Source organism: Typopeltis vanoorti, chromosome 13, assembly GCF_054136105.1.
Source record: "Typopeltis vanoorti isolate ZY-2024b chromosome 13, IOZ_Tvanoo_1.0, whole genome shotgun sequence".
Lineage (NCBI taxonomy): Eukaryota > Metazoa > Arthropoda > Arachnida > Uropygi > Thelyphonidae > Typopeltis > Typopeltis vanoorti.
In genome coordinates this window covers 36,386,202-36,410,735 of record NC_143561.1, presented here as the reverse complement: position 1 = coordinate 36,410,735, position 24,534 = coordinate 36,386,202, and the positions used below count along the sequence as shown (strand labels likewise).

Here is a 24,534-nt window from a genome sequence, read left to right as displayed (position 1 = left end):
TTTCAAAATTTTTGTTATCTGGATTTGATGGAACGTTTCCGATTGTTTTAGCTTTGGATCTATTTAATCGCCTCATCATGGAGCTCTTCTTCGGTAGGCACATTTTTAATCCATCTGATACAGTCACTAAACTGTTAGCTATAACTGCACGAGCCGTTGCGCCTGGATTCGACATTTTTTTTTCATTTGATTTGCAAGTTGATGAGCTTCAGATTCAAAAGTCCTATTAACATGACAGTGTTCTGAAGACTCACGGATAATCTTTTCTCTGGTATGGTGCAGCAATCGAGAATGTAAAGTTCTAAACTTTGCACAACACCAATGAATAGTTCTGATAGCAGTTTCACGGTGACGAACAAACTCAAATCCTTTGTAAATTATAATTTGATCACCTTTATTACTAACGTCGTACTCAAAATCAGCCATGGGTAAATTAAAAATTAATTTTAAAAAATTAATCACGAAATTTATTACGTTGCACGTTATACACTAGTTGTATTAAGAGTCACTAAACTGCTTAAATAAAAACTAAACTTAGCTTAAAAACTAAACTAAAGACAAAAATTTACTTATATACCTTCACCCAAACAATTCTTAGAAATTCTTGAGCAGTTTATGGTGATTAACAATTGTTGACTGGTTTGACCTTAGGAAATTATTCCTTGTAAATCTGGGGTAAGTACTAATTAGGGTAGCTAATCACTACATAATTTTGAGTTTCCAACTAAACCATCTCCTTAATCCCCTTGCCCAAATCTGCACTAGTGATTTATCCCTTGCTGGTTATAAATTTTGTACAATTTTTGGTAAATTTTATTTTATGTATAATTTCTTACTTGTGTATTTTTTTCCTTTTAATTTTTTTCTTAGTGTATTTTTATCTATGTGTAATTTTTGTTTGTGTAATTTTTACAGGGCAATTTTATCATGTGTAATTTGGTCTTGACACGGTCTGTCAACTACCCACTTATCCAAATTATTCCAAACCCATATTCTCCAGTTCATGCAACAGCCTTTTGTGTGGTATCCTACCAAATGCTTTAGCAAAATTCAACAGTATTATATTATATCTGTTCCCGTGAAACTGGAAATTAGGGATGCAAGATACAAGCAGGATGGAGGAGGAGAGAGATGGCTGGAGTGTGCTATGCGATAAGAGGGTACCGATCAATCTAAAAGGCAATCTATAGGACAGTAGTGAGACCAGCTATGACGTATGGAAACTGTGGCCTGAGGAAAAATGATATCAGCAGGATGGAGGTAGCATAGATGAGAATGCTTTGGTGGATGTGTGGTGTGACCAGAAAGGATTGTCTGAGAAATGACTATGTGAGGGGAAATGGTGAACGTTACGAACTTAGCAGTGAAGATACAGGAGGCAAGGTTGAGATGGTGTGGTCTGGGAGGACGAATATGTGGGGAAAAAAGGTCAAGCAGATGGATGTGCAGGTGAGGAGGAAGTGCAGACGGCCAAAGAAGAGATGGAGGGAGCTGGTTGAGGAGGACTTGAGGATGAAGAACTTGGATGTGGTTACAGCCCAAGACTGGAGGATGTGGAGGAGACTCACCACAAACAGTGACCATACTTAAGTGGGACTAGCTGCAGAAGAAGATTCATTGTCACAGGTCTATCGCAACATCCCACACTATATTTCATCCTGTTAGTCTCAAACTCACTGCTACATGGGACATTATTACCATTATTGCTTTCATGCGTTTCTACCCTAACTGGATTCAAGTCATCTAATATCATCAGTAGTGCTCCCCCCCACTCCTCTCTAATCTCTTCTATTATTCCTAAAATTACCATATCCTTCACACTTAATCCCAGGTACAATATGTGATTCTGATTGCCAGGTTTCACTAATGTCAACAATCTTAGGCCATAACATATTCAATAAAGCAACGAACTCAACCTCTTTGTTCCAAACCAATGCTTCTGGCATTTGTGCATAGACATAACAAATTACCACCTGGTTTTTTCTTATAGTGAGATCTTCAGTCTACTTGGTCCTATTGGACAATTTTCTTTTTCCTTCCCAGATACACTCAAAAGGTCAAACTCAAAGGATAGTACATTTCTTCCCCGTTGCCAGATGCATAACCACGCTCAATGGTATTTGTATCATTATCACATTTGCATACCATCAATGAGTTTACACACATTCTCACCATTAATCTGTTTGTCAATTTTTCTTTGCCAAGTAAAGTAACCTGTATACATACAGGGCTGTACTTACATGTTTCTCTAGGTGGGCAGAACCTGAGCTGCTAGAGTGCTCCAGGGACCCTCCCACATTGTTTGGAGTCCTTAAATTGTCCCAAATTTTTTGGGATCCCCTCCAGCTACATAAATAGCTGGAGGGGATCGTACTTATGTGCAAGATCCTCTTGCACATAAGTACGACCATGCATACATATACATTTGAATAATTCAAAGATATCACAGGAGAAGTTAGATTTTATTAAATTAAAGGGGGGGTCTGTTAGTGGTACATTAGTAAATAAAGAAGTGATATCGAAACTAACCTCTATGTCTAAATTATAAGGGTGTGATTTTTAACTAGTGATTTAAAATTAACAGAATTTTTTTTTATAAAAGTAGAGGAGTTATGAGTAACAGGACAAGCAACTTGCTAATTGTCCAGCAAGTTTATAAGTAGGACTGTCTATGCCATCAACTATAGGGCATGAGGAATATCAGATTTGTGGAGTTTAGGTACTGTATAAATACAGAGTATTTTAATATGAACAGGTTTTATTTTGCTAATGATTTCTTTATGCCGAGATGTCAATTTTTTTCAATAATTTATGAACTCTTTCTTTTGAGACATAGTGGAGACTTTATCTATGATTTGGTAAGTAGAACAGTCACTTAGAAGATTAGATTAATGTCAAAGCTGACCATTATATCAAAATTGTCAATTAAATTTAAATTAAATTAAATTAAATTGACAATTAAATTTTCGATAGAGGCTTTAAAATGCATAGAAATTTTAATGACAAAAGAGATATCATTAGTAAGTGAGTGTAAGAAATTTAGCAAACTGATTGGATAAGCTATAAGATGGGGAATCAATAGCATAATGGCCTAAGAAGTATATTAGGTTGTGGATTTTTTGTAAACTGTATATCTGGGGGATGGGACCTAATGGGTTTAAGTTGTTTAGTAATTACAGGAAAGAAGTTACTTTTTTGAGTAATTTTTTTAATGCCTTATTTCATATTTAGTGGAATCATAGTCTAATCTAATGGAATAGAAGACTTCGAACATAAATCCATTTTGCAATTATATTTACTAACATTGAGGATTACAGCAGCACTACCTATGTCTGCTCATGTTGATTATATTATCTCTTTGTAGACTCATGAGATCAGGAGTCTAGATCAGTGTTTCTCAAAGTGTGGTAACATACCCCCCTCCTCCTGGGGGGTATGCAAAAGATCTTCAGGTGGAACGTGACAATTTTCGGCTATGCATCATTAATGCATGGAATCATTATTAAGAAAAAAATAATTATTTTAAATGCATATATTTCTCAATAAATTATATATTATGTATGGATTTATAAAATGTAAAAAAGAGAGCAATATAGCAAATAGAAGTAGCTGTAAGCAACAAGAAATCATTGATATTGTATAAGGATCAAATGAAATTGATAAGGGTGTGTCATCTGACATCTCTAGAGAACCAACTAGGAAGAAGAAGAAAAATCTTCGTAAATATGATATGAATTACTTGAAATGTGGATTTTCATAGATGGGAAATGAAGAGGAAGACCTATTCCAAATTTTGTTCTATTAAAAATAAATCATATTTTTTGTTTACATGAACATATAAATTCAAATAAAATAGACATTTACAATGAAATATACTTTATTTATTTATTTATTATTTTTTGATAAGGGGATACTTGGTAATAATGAAAATTTAAGAAGGGATAAGCAGATATCTGAAGTTTGAGAAACACTGGTGTAGATGAAAGTTACATTTAGGGGACAAACCTCGATATAATAGTTGTGACATCAAGACTAATGCTGTTAGCAATATCTAGAGCCAAGTTGTGGGCACCATGCTAACATGAAACATTAGGTCTAATGTTGATACTTCTGTATGTGCTACAACAAAAATTGTGGCCAAGATGAAGGATGCTGACAGCTACTTCATTTAGCTTTTTTTTTTTGATGGTAGGTTGTTTACAACATGAAGAGGCTGAACTTTTGAATTAAAAAAAAAGGCTGTTATAACTTGCACGACTCTTTATGGGTGGAGGCATCAGAAATGTTTGAAAGAATAGTTCAGAGATAAGGTTCAAGAAGGGGTAAAACCTCAGATTGCAATGAGCTGTGAAACTGCATCAATTGCAGTTTCACAGGCTAGTACGAGTAGCAGTGATCTGTGGCTTAACAAAGCAACACTGGCATGCCCATAAATGAAGATTTATTTATTATTATTATATTTCAATGACACTTGATTTAAACTTAGTACACATTAGCAACTCTCCTATATCCCATTTTTTAAGGCAAACCAGCCAATTTAATTACTTATATAGATGAAGTTTCCTCTTACCATATTGTTTTGCTTCGCATGCTATGATTTCACCATGAATAATCAATAGTTGCATGTTTAGGCTTAAGTGCTACTGGGTAAAACCTCACATCAAAGACTTAGTGCCATGAAAGCAGCACAGAAAAAGAAGACCTAAACCAATGTTTAATGCTTCCAATATTTCATCTCAGTCACAGTAATATCATTAGGGAGTAGAAATCAGTCAATACTTGATGATCATTTAGTAAAAGTACTTGAACCTTCTGGAAATGGTATTGGTAAAGTTGATTTCCAGACATCCTCTTCCACTGCAGTGCTCCATGTAATAGTGCATGGAACCACTGCCAGAAGACACAGTATGTTTCCCTCAGTTTCCTGATGCTCTCATAGTTCAATGTCTCTCTCCTTTATTTCAGTGCAGAAACTGTGCCAAACTCACAAAGGCTGTGATAAAGACATGAGCTCAACAAATTATGCAAAAACCCTACTCACTATGAAAAAAATTGACTTGCCCATGACATCCATTTTTAATGATGTCCTAATAAATCTAGTAAAATCTGCATGTTATAGGCGAGTGTATCTGTTGAGCCCTGAACATTTCCATAATGAAAGTACATTATCAGGCAATTTGGTAAATTTGAATTCACTCTTCATTGCCCACACATGACTGAGAAATACTGAAACAAATAGCTGTTGGAAGTTTTTCCACTTAGTTACTATAAATTAAAGATGCCAAGAAATTACATTTTGGTTTAATCCTTTATCCAAGTGCAAGCAAACAAAGTTTGTACATGAAGTAATTTTAGGACTGGGCAACTTGTATATAGAAGATAATATATCTTCATATAACTTGTATATATCTTCTTGTGCTATAGAAGCAAATGTCATTCCCACAGAGCAACACAAGTGTGTGTGTGAATCATTAGGAAGATAGATAATTGAGATGTTTAGGATCTAGAAAATTACTGTTTCATTCTTTTTCTATGGCAAAATGTCTTTTGGGAAATGTTCAAATGTGCCTGATATGTTTGGGCCATGAGAACAATTGCAAACAGCTCATCACCAGTGTGCACAGTCAAATAGTGAGTGGGTGGTTGCAGTTGCAGATCTGGTTTTCTAAGTCAGTATAGAAATTAACATGGGGGTGGAGTAGAAAAAAATTACATTTTTATATGCACAGTCTAGCTAAGAAGCATAATTTATTGAGAAGAAAAGTTGTGCATAAGTTGTAAAAATTTGTTAATGTATGCAGTATTTTAAATATTTTTATTGATTGATACCTAAAAATAAAGCAAAGAACAAAAACAATACCTGAGCTTGGTTAAGTACAGGGGAAACAGAATCTGACACATAAATAATTCTTCCAGTATCACAAGCTATTACAAAAAGGAAGCCATCTGCAGCCTAAATTAAGAAATAGAAAGGAACACTTTTAATCATAATATATATACTGGTTAAAAAAAAAATTCTGTTGAATAGGATATTCATATACAAAAACTGGATGAAAAATAATGCCAGTTCTTACATAAAATTAGAAAAAAAAAACAAAAAAAAAAACGTGCGTGTGTGTGGGGGGGGGGGATAGTCCAATCAGATAGTCTGATTGGACTATCATGTCACATTCAGCTTATAGCCTAGGAAAGTTATTTATTTAATCTTCTGTAGACTCATTTCGACACTATTGGCTAACCAAATGTGGAAGTTTCATGGTCAGATTGGTGAACAGTACAGTTCAAGCATCACTGTGTAAGGTCATGATTTCAGGTTAAGCCCCCCCCCCCCCCCCCCCCCCCCGCACACACACACCACTGTAGGACCATCTTTGATGATAGCGTTACCTGGATTTATCTATAAAAAAGAATGTTTTCATTATCTCAAAAGATAGTCGCTGGGAGTCTTTCATCATTCACACGGAGTGGGAATGATGAACCAGGAAGGAGAGAGGGTTGTGGACTTTGCAGTAGCGTTTGATCTGGCAATTGTGAACTTGTTTTTCTACAAGAGGGAAGAACATTTAATAACATTTAGGAGTGGTAACAACAGCTCACAAATTGACTACATTTTGACTAGAAGAAAACATCTTAAGGTTGTGACAAATTGTAAAGTAATTCCAACAGATCAAGTAGCACAACAACACCGACTGCTGTGCGCAGACTTTAAAATAAGATCGAAGATAAGAACTTCTGGATGCCGTGGGATGAAGACAATTAAGTGGTTTCGCTTAAAAGAGGAGAGTGTGAGGAATCGTTTTAGGGAGAGGGTGTTAGAGAGGATTTCAGATGGACTGGAAAGTGTACAGGATTGGTGGAAACATAATTCAAAAGTAATCCTGAGTTGTGCAATCGAGGTGCTTGGTGAGACATCTGGAAAGTTTAGAGAGCAGAAGGAGGGTTGGTGGTGGAATAATGATGTGCAAGTGGCAGTGACAGCTAAGAGGAAGGCAAAGCAGAAGTGGGATGAGTCAAGAGTGGAAGAGGACAGAGAGGTGTACAAAGAGAGAAAGCAAGAAGCCAAGAGAGTTGTGGCACAGGGGAAGGCCATGGCATATCAAGATCTGTATGATCAATTAGAAATAAAGGAAGGACAGAGAAAAATTTACCAACTAGCGAAATGTAGAAATAAAGCAGCAAAGGACATCTTACATGTGAGGCAGATCAAAGATGCTGAAGGAAGAGTATTATGGAGGGATGTGGACATAAGAAACAGATGGAAAATATACTTTGAGGGACTTCTGAATGAGGAAAATGCAAGGACTCACAGAGGAGATGGGCAGCCTTCTGAGGGGATGGTGCAGAACATCAGTAGAATGGAAGTGACGGAGGCCATGAAGAGGATGAGGAATGGAAAAGCGATGGGCCCCGACAGAATTCCAGTGGAGGCATGGAAGGCACTGGGGGAAGAGGGAATTGACCTGCTGTGGGACCTGTTCATGAAAGTTTGCCAACAGGAAAATATACCCGAGGAATGGAGGGAGAGTACTCTTGTTCCCATCTACAAGGGTAAAGGGGATGCACAAGACTGTAAAAATTACAGAGGAATAAAGTTGATGTCCCACACAATGAAGATCATAGAAAGGGTTCTTGATGGTAGATTGAGGAAGGAGGTGGAGATTGCAAAGGAACAATTTGGCTTCATGCCTGGTAGATCAACAACAGATTCTATCTTTGGTTACGGCAGATGATGGAAAAATATCAAGAGAAATAAAGGGAGCTACATCTGGTATTTATTGATCTGGAGAAAGCATACGATAGAGTTCCAAGGCAAGAAGTCTGGAGGTGTCTGAGGGAGAAGAAGGTGCCGGAGAAATATGTCAGGTTGGTGCGGGAAATGTACAGAAATATGAAGACAAGTGTTCGGACCTATTTGGGACAGACAGAAAGTTTTCAAGTAACAGTTGACTTGCATCAAGGGTCAGCATTAAGTCCGTTTCTGTTTAATATTGTGATGGAGGTGGTAACAGAGGAAGGAAGAGAAGATGAGCCTTGGACAATGTTGTATGCAGATGACATCTTGTTGTGTGTAGATTCAAGAGAAGAAGCGGGAACTAAACTGGAAAGATGGAGAAAAGTACTGGAAGAGAGAGGTATGAGACTGAGCAGAGGTAAGACAGAGTATATGTGTTGCGCAGTGGGTGGCGGCCAGGAGACAGATCTGGAGCTGGAAGGAAATGTCATCAGGAAGGTGAGAGACTTTAGATACTTAGGTTCAACAGTGGAAGAAGATGGAGGAGCTGAGAAGGAAGTGGGATGCAGGATACAAGCGGGTTGGAGGAACTGGAGGGAGATGGCTGGAGTGTTATGCGATAAGAGGGTGCCGATCAATCTGAAAGGCAAAATTTATAGGACAGTAGTGAGGCCAGCTATGACATATGCTATAGAAACTGTGGCCCTGAGGAAAAATAATATCAGCAGGATGGAAGTAGCAGAGATGAGAATGCTTAGGTTGATGTGCGGTGTGACCAGAAAGGATTGTCTGAGAAATGACTATGTCAGGGGAACAGTGAAAGTTACAAACTTAGGAGCGAAAATACAGGAGGCAAGGTTGAGATGGTTTAGTCATGTGATGAGGAGGGAGGACGAATATGTGGGAAGAAGGGTCGTGCAGATGGATGTGCAAGGAAGGCGGAAGCGTGGGCGGCCAAAGAAGAGATGGAGGGAGCTGGTAGAAGAGGACTTGAAGATGAAGAACTTGGATGTGGTGACAGCCCAAGACAGGAAGGTGTGGAGGAGACTCATTACAAACAGTGACCCCACTTAAGTGGAAGCAGAAGAAGAAGATAGTCGCTGGGAGTCTTGCACCTGATTTGGAAAGTCTTGGTTTTCCAAGGCTTCTTTAAAACAAGAAGGGTTGTTTGCATTATGTTTGTAAAAGATCTTAGCAAATCAAATATCTCAACTCTTCTATCTCTATTTCTCTCTCTCTCTCTCCCTCTCTCTTGCAACTCAGTAATTTCTGCATCATATATGTTGAATATTTTCATCTCATACATATCTCTCCTTAAACAAATTCACTGGCAAAGCACTCACACAAATGCCTCTGGCAACTGTTCACTCATACAGCATATCTAAGAAACAATTCAGTCCTCATGCCCTCACTAACCATATAACACTTGAAAAATTTCTTCTGAATGAATCTTATAAAACCCTTTTACTAAGTTTAATTGCAAGGCAGAAAAGAGAAAGATATATATATAACAGAAACATGTTGAAAGTTTTTTCACTTGATTATACTATAAAATTAAAGATGCCAAGAAATATTCTTGGTTTCATTCTTTATCCAGGTGTAAATGAACAAAGTTTGTACCTTGGTCACTTCACAACTGGGATACTTGTACATAGGGCCTGATGACTTTGCATCACTTGCCTTAGTATCCCATAATGCAACACACATCCTTGCACACATGTATAATGCTATACATTATATACATACAGCCACTGCTCAGATCCAGAAGTGATACCAAGATTAGAGTAATGTAGAAGTCATATTTCCATATACAATCAGCCAAAAGGTGTCACACCTTATTACTAAAATGCTCTGAATCAGAGATAGATGGTGAAAGGTTTTTCACTTGGTTGTACTATAAATTAAAGATGCCAAGAAATTATATTCAAATCTGAAAACAAATCCCAACTCAACATCACCAGAGTTAAAGATCGGTACTATCAACGTAAGAAGCCTGAATGGCAAAGATATGGAGCTAGCTGAGGAATTAGATAAGTACCAGATCGACATAATAGGGGTGACTGAAACAAAAAAGACCAAAACTGGTGAGATCTTTCTGAGCAATAAATACAAAATGTTATATTCAGGCAATGACAATCAAGGAAAAGAAGGAGTAGCCATGGTATTCAACACAAAATACGAGGCTAATCTTCTTGAATTGCAGTCAGTCTCAAGTACAGTAATGTGGGCAAATATGACAATGGGGAACCGGACAATGAGACTTGTTTCTGCCTATGGTCCCATAGAAGGTTCTACTAAGGTAGACGTGGAGGAATTTTTTGAGGCTTTACAAAAAGCAACTGACACAATGAAAAAGGAAAAGTTGGTCCTTGTTGGGGATCTAAATAGCAGAGTAGGAAATGATTGTGAGACATACAAAAATATTTTGGGAAAATTTGGAGAAAAAAAATGCAAAGCTAATAATAATGGCAAATATCTGTTGAATTTCTGCTCAGGACATGGACTGGTTATTACTAACACCATGTTCCAACATAAAAATGTGCACAAATTCACATGGAGAGAAGAGGCAAGGAATAAGAAAAGTCTCATTGACTATGTTATTGTTGATAGTGATGTTTCCTCCCTGGTGCAGGACACCAGAGTGTACAGAGGATTTGAAATTGGAAGTGATCACTATTTAGTCTTGAGCAGGATAAAATTGAATTTCATATTGAAAAGAATAACATGTAAGAAAGTTTTAAAGCGAATAAAAGTTGAGCAGCTGTCAGATGTGAACTGTAGACTAAAATACAGAAATATTATTGAAAAGAAAATGAAAGAGTTTGAGAACAAGAATCAAACCTTGGAGATTCAGTGGCAAACTCTGAAAGAAACATTGATTGATTCTGCCAGAGAGGCATGTGGTGAGGTTGTGTGCAAGGATAAAAAAATCAGAACTCCCTGGTGGACACAGGAAGTTAAAGAGGCAGTGAAGGAAAAGAAGAAAGCATATCAAAAGTTCCTGGCAAATAAGTCAGCTTTTACTCTTACAGAATACAGAGACAAATGTAAGAAAGCTAAACAGTGTGTAAAACTAGCTAAACAAAAGTCATGGGAGGACTTTGGCAAGAATATAGAAAATAAATATCAAGAAGGTGGCAAAATATTCTGGAGGTTGTTGAAGAAGCTTAGGAATGGAGGAAAGAGTGCTGTAAAAGGAATTAGAGATGATAAAGGTGAAATGAAAACAGGAGAAAAAGATATCCTTGAAGTGTGGAGTAATTACTTTGAAAAACTGCTAAATGAAACAAGCAGTGATGACAGCACAGTGATAAAAAACACTGACCAGGCATGCAGTCAGGAATACATATCCATACTTGAAGTAGAAAAAGCCATCAAAGGCTTGAAATGTGGAAAGGCAGCTGGAGTAGATGATATTCGACCAGAAATGCTGAAGTATGGTGGTATAAGAGTCTTACAGTGGCTGCACTGCATAGTTCAGAAAGCCTGGACAGAGGGACGAATTCCCGATGATTGGAGTAGAGCTCTCATAGTACCCATATATAAAAAGGAAATAAAACTGAATGGGAGAATTACAGAGGTATTTCCCTACTGAGTGTTCCTGGCAAGATCTATGCAAGTATACTTGATAAACGGTTGAGAAGAATTGTGGAAGAAAAGCTTGGTGAAGAACAAGCTGCATTCAGGCCAAATAGAGGCTCTCAGGATCAGATCTTCACTTTACGACAAATAGTCGAGAAAGCATGGCAATATAACAAAGATCTGTATTTAAGTTTTGTCGATTTGGAAAAGGCATATGACAAGGTGCCAAGAGAGAAGCTATTCAATACGCTGCAGTTATATGGTGTCAATGGGGCATTATATCAAGCAATACTTAGTCTTTATTTGAGTTGTGAGTCAGCAGTTAGAACTGAAGGAAGTACAGGAAGATGGTTTAATGTTAAATCTGGTGTGAGACAAGGATGTCCATTATCCCCTCTGTTATTCATTATCTATATGGATCACATTATGAAGGAATGTGGTATTAAACCTGATATCAAAATTGGAGATGTTAATGTCAGCTCTTTGCTTTATGCGGATGATGTTATACTTCTAAATAAATCCGCTACAAGTCTGCAAGATTCTCTGACTAAATTGAATAGCTGTTGTAATAGATATGGTATGAAGGTCAGCAATAAAAAGACAAAGACAATGAAATTAGGCAGAATCACTGAAAATGTCAACTGTGTTGTGAATGGAGAACCTGTGGAACAAGTAAAACATTTCAGCTACTTAGGCACAATTTTTACTGAAGATGGTAAACTAAATATAGAAATAGACAACAGAATCAGCAAAGCTGGTATCGTGGGAAGTCAATTGAATAAATTCATATGGAATAAGAAAGAAATTAGTCGGAACACTAAATTAGCTGTATACAAGACTGTGTTCAAACCAATTTTAATTTATGGATCTGAGAGCTGGGTCAGAAGTAAAACACTTGACCAAAGACTAGAGACCGCAGATATGAGAGTCCTGAGAAAGATTAGAGGCGTGAACAGATGGCATCAATGGCAATATCATATTAAAAATGAGGATATTAGGAAAGAACTTGACATTGTCAGCATCCAGGAATGCGTTAGCAGAGCTAATCTCAGATGGTATGGTCACTTAAATAGAATGGGAGAGGAAAGATTAGCAAAACAAGTGTTCTCTGCCAGGTTGGCAGGAAAACGACCCAGAGGAAGACCAAGATATAGGTGGATTGATACGGTACAAAGTGCCTTAGACGATAGAAATATAAGATCTGATAATGTTGGAGTCTTGACAAGTAACAGACTGATTTGGAGGAAAATTGTAGATAGGAAGTTAGTAATGATGTAATTTTTTCATGTAGTACTGTCATATCCTGTACACCCCTTGAGGGTACATGGCAGGAATTTGATGATGATGATGATGATGATGAGAAATTATATTCTTGGTTTCATCCTTTACCCGAGCATAAGCAAAGTTTGTGTGTGAAGTCACTTCACAACTGGGTTAATGCACAGCATTATGGGATACTGAGGCAATTTATGTGAAGTCATCAGCCTCTATATACAAGTAGCCCAGTCACAAAGTTACTTCACGAGCAAACTTTGTTTGCTTACACTTGGATAAAGGATGAAACCAAGAATATAATTTCTTGGCATCTTTAATTTATAACAGAAACATGTAACGTGTTCAGCTATTCTCATAGAGAACATTTTATATACCTCTCATCACCACCACCACCGCAATGGTGTAATTCACTTCTGGATCCTGTCCACTATTTCCTTATCCTCTGAGAAACTTTGGTGATCAAATCTGTGTACAGAATTAAAATGCAACCTTATCAAAGCCTTATGAAGATGAAGAACTTCCTATCTCTGTTGTCAAAGGGTTCTTCAAGATTTGAGTGGTCTTTTGAAGTATTTTGTCCATTTTACCATATTTCCTCCAAACTTCAACTCTCTATCCATCACTGCGTCCAAATTCCTAGCCTTATCAAACCAGTTCCGTTAATATGATACACAGTTTCTAATCTTTTCATCCTAAAGTGATCTCATATTAAACTGATAACTGTTACCCTTTTACCACACTGTCAGCCAATTTAAATTCCCTGCTTATCCATCATCTTTAACCCTCCCAAATTTGCATCTGGGAGGGGTAAAAAGTACCTGTTCAACAAGCAATTGGATATTTCTCCTTAAATCATTTCCTATAGTATTCATGTGCAAATGAAATAGGACACCTATGTATTTAGACTTAGGTGTGGGCTGCAATTCATATTAAGATTTAATAGTTTGAATATTTATATTTTATCTCTGTCACAGTGACATCAATTGGAATCCCACCCATCCAATTCTTGTCCATCCAAAATGGGTTGATAAAAAAAAAAATGTAATAAACAATTTCATAATCGTTCTAAATCACATACACTTCTTTACATTATGTTTTATTAATTGTGTATTGTTTTTATCCTTAGTAATACATGCACTAACATTTAGATTAGCCATCACTTGCATATTACATTTCGTTTCTTTTGAATGTTCTCTTTCTTTTTGTACTTTACAATGATGATAACTATAATATAAGAGATGCATAGTGAAATATTTGTACATTATCATAATTTAAACTAATTACCATCCTCAATATAGTTATATGTAGTTCATTCCAGGGATCTAGAATCGAAAATCCAAAAAGTCTGCAAGATTGACTTTTATTTTGTTTATTTATTCATATATATATATATATATATACAGGGTGTTCGGGATAAATTTGACAGTTTCGTAAGGAAAAAGAAAATCTTCTTTGTATCTATTAAATTTAATGAATTGACAAAAAAACATTACAGGCAGAGTTAATTACAATACTATCAACAAGATTTACTCAAAATAACCACCATTAGCATCGATCACAGCTTCAATTCTGCTTCGGAACCTCGAACAAGCTGATGCTACAGTCTCCCTGGGAAGGGCCGCAAAAACTGTTTTAATTTTATCCATTAACTGGGCTTTTGTATTACTGGAAGTGCGATTGGTGTCTTTTTCAACTGCGCCCCATACAAAATAATCCATGGGGTTAAGGTCTGGGGAGTTTGGAGGCCAAACATTTGGACTGGTGAAGTTGTAGAAATTTTCAGACAACCATTTTTGACTTTTCCCAGAGGTGTGGCAAGGGGCCGAATCCTGCTGCCATACATACGGCCTACCATTGGCTACCCTTGTTATCCAGGGCTTGACTACAGTTAGCAACTCCACGAACAAAGCCCGAATTCCAATGCCAGGGTTCTTCAACACCTGTTCCTGCAGATTTGCGAGGAATTCTGCTGTACGAACGCAATCAGATCGTCTGCTAGGGATCTTTCTTCTTGCTACATCCTCGTAGTCACCATTGCAAGTCTCTAGTTCATGCCTGATTGTTTTTACTGTATTCAGGGAGCATTGGGCAGCAGTCGTAATATCCTTATTTTGATGGCGGGCACGAATCATCATGATACAAGTTATTCTCTTCCGTGATTCAGGTGGGTTCCAGCTATCCATCCTTTCTGACATCTTGTATATGAATGAAGAAGGGTCCAAACTTTTAAATGAAGAGAAGTGTGTGTTAATACATGTAACTTACGGAAAAATATAATTAATTATAAATATGTCAAATTTATCCCGAACACCCTGTATATATATATATATATATATATATATGAATAAATAAATTTTTTTTTAAAGTACCTGTCCAGTTAAATGAATTCTACTTGCATGATTTCATGTGGTTGTTTCTGACATGCTGATTTTTCCTGGAACAGATGCTGAAATTCATTCTAAAAGCTTTCAGCATTCAAGTAATTAGGAATAAACTAATTATCTAATTAGAATTAGAATTAAAATTAAATTATTAAACTATTAGTATTAAACAAGAGCTTTTGCACTCTTAAGGTTTTGCCTGGTCTCTGAGGAGAACCAACCAGTTCGAAACGGCTCTCAGGCCAGTGAAACCTTATCAAAATGCACCAATAGAATGGACAATGGATGCTTAGGCAGCAATCATGTCTCCTATAAGGTCCGTGCTAGGCCATCTCGTAAATGCCGGTGAGTGTATTCCTGTAAGCTCTCTGGTCAAATTTCGTACAAAATTTTCATAGTTTCTGCATCCGGCTTTGAAATAATACTGGATTTAATATCCACTTGATTTATATAAAACTAATTATATTTTTACTGTGTAAAGCATAGCAATATAGACAATTTCAGAGTCTGATATATCATTAAAGCTACACCATGATTGCACCTTTCAATAAGTAGATTAGAAAAAAAAAATGGAGTTGCAATTGTTAAGTGGTGGTGGTGGTACCTATTATCTAGTTTTCTCAATTATCTGTGATGCTGCACACCTCAGGGAGAGTAGATAATATGTAACTCACTGTACTTGTGTTTTATTATTAGTGCAGATTTTATAAAATAAAGCCAGAACAACTTCAGTAAATATTTCAAAGGTAAAATTTTTAAAAATTCACTTTGGGTATCAACCACTGTTAGCTGTTATATAATGAACATAAAATTTAAAAAAAAAAGTACAGGATAAACTTACTTCTAATATGAGATGTTTCAGCTCTTGGTCTGTAAGAAAAGAAGGCTTATATGTGCCATCACTGCTAGTGTTTCCTGTTCCTGCCAGAAATGAAATAAATTTTAGTTAAATGTAGATTCTGGAAGTAAGAAGATATTAACAGAAAATACTAAAATTATTATTAATTGCATAATAATTAATAATACTGTTCCTGCTTGTTTTAAAGCAAAGGCAATATTCCAACCTGGAAATATCAATCTCTAATTCAAGAATAAACATATGTAATTTATTCATTAACATATAAAAATATGACATGGAGGGAAAAAAAAAAAAAAATTAAAGTAGCTACCAGAACATGTTTTCAGAATTGGAGGAAATGGAAATTACAAAAGATGCAACTAAAGCTATGTCTGTCTATTAATTTGTGTTATCTTCACCTGCTTGATTAAGGCAAGAAGATTCATGTTTAAGGCACTGGCTTATTTAATAGAGATTACATCTATTAAATAAGATGTAATATCTCATATGTAATTTTCTCATACGAAGAGTGTGCATGAAACCACAGAGCCTTGTGTACTTTGACATGCAATATATGAAAAGAGAGGAAGCTAGTAATTGATTTACAAAGGGTGAGAGGAAAACAATAAGATGGCAGCTTGTCAAGAAGGCCAAGATGCTAGACTCGATGAAATGCTTGGAAATATCAAGAGTGCCACAAAATTTTTCTGTCCTGTATCCAAGGATAGATAAGGTTAGCAGGGGGGGGGTCTCTGCTATAGAATGGGGGATGCTAGAATCCGTATTGGTGATCACTATTAACTGACGGATCTGTAGGTAATAAATAAGCTGGTTGTTGATGACTTTCATCACTTTCATGAGCACTGAGGTAAGGGCAATGGGATGAGTGATGACTGACTTTTAACTCTGTTTTTTTTAGGAATAGGCTAGATAAAAGCCTGCTTTCATGTTGTTAGACAGATACCAGATGAGTATGTGACAGTTCTGGAGCATAATATCATATGGTATCTGAAGGGATATCATAAGTATTATGATATCCCTTCAGAGACTTATTAGTATGAAAACTAATGAGGATTTTTCTTGTATCATTCTGGCAAATGATCAGAGGAGGCATGCTATGAAAAGATCATGGTACTACAAGAAGTAATTTGCCTTGGCTGTCTATACAAGAGTTGGAAGAAAAACTGATACCAAAAGGTTTGTCTTATCTTTAGGAGATGTTACCATTGTTCCATCAAAATAAGAGAGAAATACAGTAAGGCATAGGAAAGAACTTCAGTCTGGCCAAGGGATCATGAGAACTGACTGCTATTTGAGGAGTATGCAAGCTTAACACATTTGGCTATTACAAAGTCTGCTTTGGATTTGTTGATGATTTTTTTGACATTGTTATGCACTGTAATTTAAGTTGAATGAGAAGTTGAAAATTTTAACTTGATAAAATCAGTATTGCAAACTGAAAATACTGCATTTTCAGCTTGGACTACTTTGGCACATAATAAGTGTTTAGTATTGGGTAGTTTGGCATGCAACACATGAAAAGAGAGGAAGCTAGTAGTCTATTCTCAACGGGTGAGAGGGAAACGATGACAGCTTAGCAAGAAGGCTGAGATGCTAGACTCAATGATATGTCTTTGAAATATCAAGAGCAACCTGATTCTTATCCAAGGCTTGGATAAGATTCTGGAATTTTGTGTGGAGTGGGGAATAAAGGCATAAATAATTTCAGTCATTATTTATGCCTTTCATAATAATTAGACTAGAGCAAAGGCCTGGATCAGAAGAGTAGCACAATAATCAGGCCATGAAAAAGAAGCACAAAAATTCCAGAGGTCACCTTATGTAGTATAATATATGAGGCTAAGTGATAAGGAGAAGGGCAATCTATAGGAAACATGGAGAAGGTTATGGTCAGAGTTGCCAAGAATAGTGCTAATGTCAACAGTATACTGGAAGAGAGAGCTGGGCAAGAAAAGATACTGATGGTGATAATTATCTGCTATTCTGGTTGGTAGATAGGTAGGTGAACAATTTATGTTAGATCATTTCTAGCGGCAATTAATTAACTTCTTTTCCAGCTTGATTTTTGAAGGTAGAAAAGGAGGAGCCAGTAGGAATTACAGATATTAAAATCTCCAAAGAAGATCATGTGACAACTTTAGAGATAAATAATTAAAAAACAATTGATATAGTCATCAGAATTAGAAGGAGTAGAGGCAGTAAAAGAATGCAACAAAATGAGGCTAAGAAATTTTGAGCCAAATAAATCATATAAAAGGAGATTCTATGTGCAATAAGTTTTGGAAAGGGATTTTATACCTGACAAAAACAAATATTCTGCCCTTCTCACAAAACCTATTAAGTTGATGTGAGCTCCAGTCATAGAGGATGACATTTGAACCAGAACAAAGCATATAAAAGAGATTCCAGGTCTGGTAACCTTTAGCATGGGGTATTAGACATGACAAAAACATATGCTCTGCCCTTCTTACAGGATGTGTGTTAAGCTAAGATGAACTGGAGTCATAGATGATGTCAGCTGAGTTTCAGTGATGCACATCACTAATATCAGTACTAAAACCTTAGCATTGGTAAATTCTGTGTGGAATTTTTTTTAACATGAAAAATCTGTTGTTTGGTTGGATTTTTTTTGGATGGTTTTATTGTTTTTTGCAATTTTCTTATTTCTTGAATTCTGTGGGGTTTTTGTGGAAGATTTCTTTTAACAGCAGTAACACCATAATTTTTATAGTGTCTTTTACAGTGCCTTTCTTTTTTATGCTCTCTTTGTTTATTCTATTGTCTGTTTCCATATTTAACATGGAATATTATGAAAATCTATAGAGCAGGAGAATGCAGCAGGAATTTTCAGAACTTGTGGACTCGCCCACACAGGAAGAGAGTCCAGACTCCAATCTTAGCATGGTTTCAACAGCGCCATCTGCAAGCTGCTATATTATTGTTTTATTGTTTTTTGCAATTTTCTTATTTCTTGAATTCTGTGGGGTTTTTGTGGGAGATTTCTTTTAACAGCAGTAACACCATAATTTTTATAGTGTCTTTTACAGTGCCTTTCTTTTTTATGCTCTCTTTGTTTATTCTATTGTCTGTTTCCATATTTAACATGGAATATTATGAAAATCTATAGAGCAGGAGAATGCAGCAGGAATTTTCAGAACTTGTGGACTCGCCCACACAGGAAGAGAGTCCAGACTCCAATCTTAGCATGGTTTCAACAGTGCCATCTGCAAGCTGCTATATTCAGACTCCTTTCAGACACAATCTTATAGTGAAAGCAGTAGGAAGATTATTTACCAACTGAAATGAGAAGCCTCCTAAACTGTTACCAACAGTTTGTCCAATGTATTCTTATTCTCTGGACGCTGGCCTGTGGAAACTACTACACTGCTCTAAACTTGAATTGAGAAGGTGCCTAGTTGAATAACTACAATGTGGAGGGTGTGTTCAAGGCCACCATGTGTACTTCATGTTAAAAAAAGGGAGAGAGAGGGGGGGAGGGGGGGAACAGAAGCTAGATTTTCTATTTCAGTGATGAAATATGGCAATAAACATTTAGTGTTATGACTAATTTCTCTCATATTGCATATAAATTTATTTTGGAGATTGTTATTGGATCATGTCCATTTAGTAAGGCTGTTTCTTTGGTAATTTCCAATTCTTGTTTTAGGAATTCTTCAGAAGAACAAATCTTGTGTGCTCTGGGATACTAAAGATTTTATGATGCCATATTTTTGAGATGGCTAATGAGCTGATGTATTATGGATATAACGACCTGAAAAAGTTGGTTTTTGGTAGACAGAAGTGGAAATGGATCCATCTTGTTTGCACTGGATGTGAAAGAAAAGATGTTAAGAAAGGAAATACCTTTTGATGATTCCTTTTCTAGTGTGAACTTGATATGAGGATTCAGGATGTTTTTTTGTAGAAATCAGTTGAGTTCTGGTTCTGTGTGACACTCCAAACTGCAAAGGCATCATTAACGTAGTGTAGTTGTTGGTTTTGGATCAAGAGCAAAAATTCTATCTTCTAGGTGTTCAAAAAAAAAAGTTGGCTAAGTTAGGTGATAAGAGTGAGGAATATATAAGTAACAGGAAGGAGCCCATTGCTGCTCCTTCCTGTTATTTATATATTTTAACTTTCCATGTCTGATGAAAATATTTGGGTTAACAATTCTATTGTTTCTTTGAAAGGGATATTAGTAAAGAGAGAGATAATGTCAAAGCTTACTAACATGTCTGTATCTGCTAGTTTAATGTTTTTTATCCTTGTATGAAATTCTATGTAATTTTTTTTTATCAAAGAGGTTGAGTGGCCAGTGAGGGGATGGAGAAGATTAGAAAGGAATCTTGATATTTTATATGTGGGACTGCCTATAGAATCCACAATAGGTCTGAATGGACAATTACTTTCATGTAATTTTGGTGAACTATATATTCTAGAAGGTCTTGAATGGTATATGTTTTCAGTTGATGGTTTCTTAATCTATTAATGTTGTTTCATCCAGTAACTTGTTGATTTTTTGAGCTGACTTTTGGTAGGATCGTTATTAAGCTGGGAGTAAGTATTACGATCATGAAGAAGTAAATTCATTTTGTGATCATATAATGTAGCATCTAAAACTACAGTGGTATTGCCTTTGTCAGCTTTGGTGATAATTATATTATTATTACGTTTTAGTGAATTCAGGGCTTTTAATTCTGTTGGTGGAATATTTAATTCTGATGGTTGGGCATCATAGATCACTTTGGCTATTTCAAAATGTAGTAGTCTATTAGCTCCAATACTAGACATATGACTGGTGCTCTTTTCAATGTTTTGTATGAAATCTACATATGGAATACATTTGGGTGAAATCACAAACTTATGACTTTGTGCTAGTACATTCAGCTCATCTTCAGTTAGAGGCCAGCCAGATAAGTTAACAACCTATTTGTCAGCAGGTAATTTAGTTGTATTTTTCTTAAATCATTCTAGCAATTAAGTTAAGTATTTTTTTATCGAGATTTATGATACTTTTTTTCAAATGCTTTGGTGCCTGCATTTTTTGAAATATTAATAACCATGTGTAGCAAGTCTTGATTTAATGTATGTAATGTAGCTTCCAATTCTGTTGTTTTTATATTTTAACAATTTTAACAACAAAAAAAAAAGCATAGGAACATACTGTGGGAGGACAAGACTCTACGACCTATTACCTATATACAGAACATGCAGTGTGTGTCCCTGCAACAGTGCTCCTTGCATAGCATTACACAACCTTACTTCAGGCATGATCTTGCTGCACTGCAGATGTCAGCAAGATTATTACTAGCTGATTGGGAAGTCTCCTAAATGCATTACTATCTGGTGTAGACACTTGTACACTATTCGCATCTAGTCTTCAGAACTGCTTTAGTGCTGTATCCTCAAAGATGGGAGAAGTTCTGGATCTCAACAATATGTTTGGCATGACCTTGAGGGGTATCACTCACACTGTATGTTGGAAAATGGGGGGGGGGAGGGCACAGAAACCAGAATCCATGATCTAGGAACCAAATAGGGCAAAAACTACTTCATGTCTCCTTCCACAATAACCAAGGTGGTGCTGGTATTTCACTGGGCAGTGAAGGTCATTTACCACTTACTGCAGGTGCTGCATTATTGAAATATATATGTAATTAACTGGATATTAATCATTCTTAGCATTAGTTTCCTAAAAACAACCATTTGAAATGATATTTTGTATATAAAAAAGTTTAAATGCATTGTTATATTAATCAAATACATTGCCTACTTATGCTTTATTCGTCATTATAATGTGAGTGGCCTACTGTAATGAGTAACTGGAATCCATGAAGGCGTTGTAATAAGGAATAATCCATCAATATTTTACAATAACAAAAATATTTCCTCTTGATTTTTAAGTAAAATACTTTTAAAATGGTTTTTAAACTATTAAATATAAAACTGGAGGTTTTTTTTTATATTTTTTTAAATTTTACTGTATAAGTGATATATGTGTACATTGACAGCCTTTTGTCTGAATTCATTTCGATAAAGTTATTGTATGGTGAAATCTTTATTTCGTTTTCCAAAAAGCGCGTCATGATGTATTTCGGGCTATTGCGCCATCTATCGACAAAACGAGACAAATTCAAATTATTGAATTTTCAGAAAACCTTTCGGTATTTCAAATTTTAATATTTTGAATTATTTTTAGTAATAAAGCATTTCGCCTCTATTTATCAAAGATTACAAAACTTTATTACGCCTATAACGTTTTAAATATTGATAAGTAAAATGACTCATTATTGATCCAATTTTTCTGAACTCTAAAAACATACGGTATCATTAACATATTATTGCACATTTTAATGAAATTACAAACATCTTTCTTTTTTTTATATATATTTTTCTTGCTTTTTTATCTCCCATTTATCTGTAAATTGGTGCACAGACTACAAAGACTTTACTAAATATTATTTACAGCTTCCATCATATCGAAATAAGAGATTCAATTTTCCAATAACATCGGTGCTCTTTTTCCCCCCTCTTTTTATATTTATTTATTTGTTCATGGGTGATAAGGTACTATTCATTTAGCTTCCAACATAAAATGAAGTTTATATTTAACGCGTGGCTACAATTTATTTTTGCTGTAATTTGAATACTCTTGTCCTCAATAGTTCACTCCAGAATTTTCCGCTCAATGTAACATGAAGCTGCCTAATGTGGCCTATGTTCATGAGTGAAATCCCCCATTCGCTCGTGCATACTAGGGGGAAAATGAAAGGGGACGGAATGCGTGTAATGGTCAGAGGCCACAAACTTCCCATTGCTTTTTACAGCAAGTCCCACTTCAATTAATCATTTCTTGTAATACCAGGGTTAAGGGAGTTTAGGGACAAGTTTCTCCGTCAACAGCCCGTCCGATCGCGAAAGGCTTCCTTTTCTTCAGCTATAGAACACCAAATAATTACCCACACAACCGTGCGCGCCTCAGTCTTGTTGTCATGGTGACGGGCTCAGCTCTGGCAGAAGATTGATGGGGCAGTCTGATAAAATCATTACCTCGACTATTTCTTCCTTTGTTATGAGCAGCAGCTATATCGCCGTTTAATGCTGCACTTATCCAACCTCATGGCAAGCCGTGTGCGCGTTTCCCAGCACAGGGAGAGTTGGCGCCCTGCTCACAAACACAATGTGGGTCGACAGACAAACTAACCGAGATAATAGCACTACAAGTTTGAACAACGCTGTATTTAGCGTTTCTTTATTCTTTTTTTTTTCTTACAAAAAGGGGAAAAAAAGTAATCTCCGAGTCTAATCCAGTGAGTATAATCGATTTCGTTGTGTTAGGAACATTATATTAGGAATCCAAGAAACCAATGAACTGGAAGTATTAAACAAGGCACTCTAGTAACTGTGGTTGTCTGATCACTTAAAACCAAACCTTTATGGAATAAATATTGTTAGTGTGGTTAGAAATAGACCAGCCCATCTTCAGGTTGCAAATATATGGCTGTCCACATTCCATACTTATTGAAAATACAATAACAATACTACGTTGAAGGTCAGCTTTTTAAACATATATGGTATTTTATATATGCACAGCCAATGCTTTAATATAAAACGATTGTGGATAATACGTTTTTGGACTTCACGAACATGCAGAAAGAAACTACACGCTTTGGTCCTGGTCGAATTCAGTTTAAAAGCACTTCGCTAGACTGTTGTGGTATTTTTAATTTGGTGAAAACATAAATCCTACTAGACGAATTCATCAAATTAACATTTGTACCAAATAGTAAACCAAATGCAAATTAGACCTTAAAAACGATGGAATTGTCTCAAACGACTGTATCTGTCGTTTTCCAAGCTATTCACTATCCTTTGTCACCAACAACGGATACTTGAATCCTAGTGTATGTGTGACACTTCACACATACACTACTGTGCATACTAGCTACAATTAAGTAAAGAAACTGCAGAAACTTGCATTTATTTAATTTATTTAAATTTATTAACAAACTTGCACGCCTATTAATAAAATTACAAGGAGTCTAACATGGCTAGTTCGCCGAGGGAAGGAAATATTCTCCCTCCGATTAAGGGGCTCACACAAAAATCTACATATCAGAAAACGCACCGCTTGCCTTCTCTCTCCATGGAGGTTCAGAAATTGCACACAACTCAGACATTTTATTTCCAACGGAAATGCAACGCTGGTAGTACATGCAACCCTCATGAAATAATTATGTATGTATATTTTTTGAACAAGATGAGACAAATACGCAGAATCACACAAAAGTTCTCAATTCCTTTAATACAAATGCATGCGAAAACACTATGAAACATGAACGGGAAGTTTAACTTCCCGTTCATGTTTCACAGTGTTTACACAATATTTCATCTTCTCCTACTTTTAATGGCTATGTTTAAAACGTCTCTTTTAACCCTTCCCCCGAAACTGCAGCTCCGTTCACCTCTAGCAAATCATAAAATTGGCAGTGGTCGGTTAAATTGTTTAATTTGTACAGAGAAACAAACAAAACAAAAGCACATTAATTAACTTTTGGGGGAATATAAAAGGTGGATAGGAATTGTACCTCAGAGATTGAACGCAAATAGAACAAAAACACATTTAAAAAAAAAACGACTTAAAGCAAGCGGTTATGCCCCCATACAACTACTAATCAACTGGTTTCACCAAAAGAAATTCTATA

The 24,534-nt window shown here is 36.0% G+C and overlaps 1 protein-coding gene across 5 annotated transcripts in view; it reads right to left on the bottom strand.

The window, feature by feature from the left end:
* The window catches only part of tgo (Aryl hydrocarbon receptor nuclear translocator homolog tgo), a 439,650-nt gene that overhangs the window by 100,251 nt on the left and 314,865 nt on the right, over nucleotides 1-24,534 (bottom strand). For all 5 annotated transcript variants that reach the window (XM_090402556.1, XM_090402553.1, XM_090402554.1 and 2 more), the window contains 2 exons: nucleotides 15,812-15,891; nucleotides 5,861-5,953 (listed from right to left, as the gene is read on the bottom strand). In XM_090402556.1, the coding sequence (XP_090258682.1) occupies nucleotides 5,861-5,953; nucleotides 15,812-15,891 (173 nt within the window). The remainder of the gene's footprint in view (nucleotides 1-5,860; nucleotides 5,954-15,811; nucleotides 15,892-24,534) is intronic.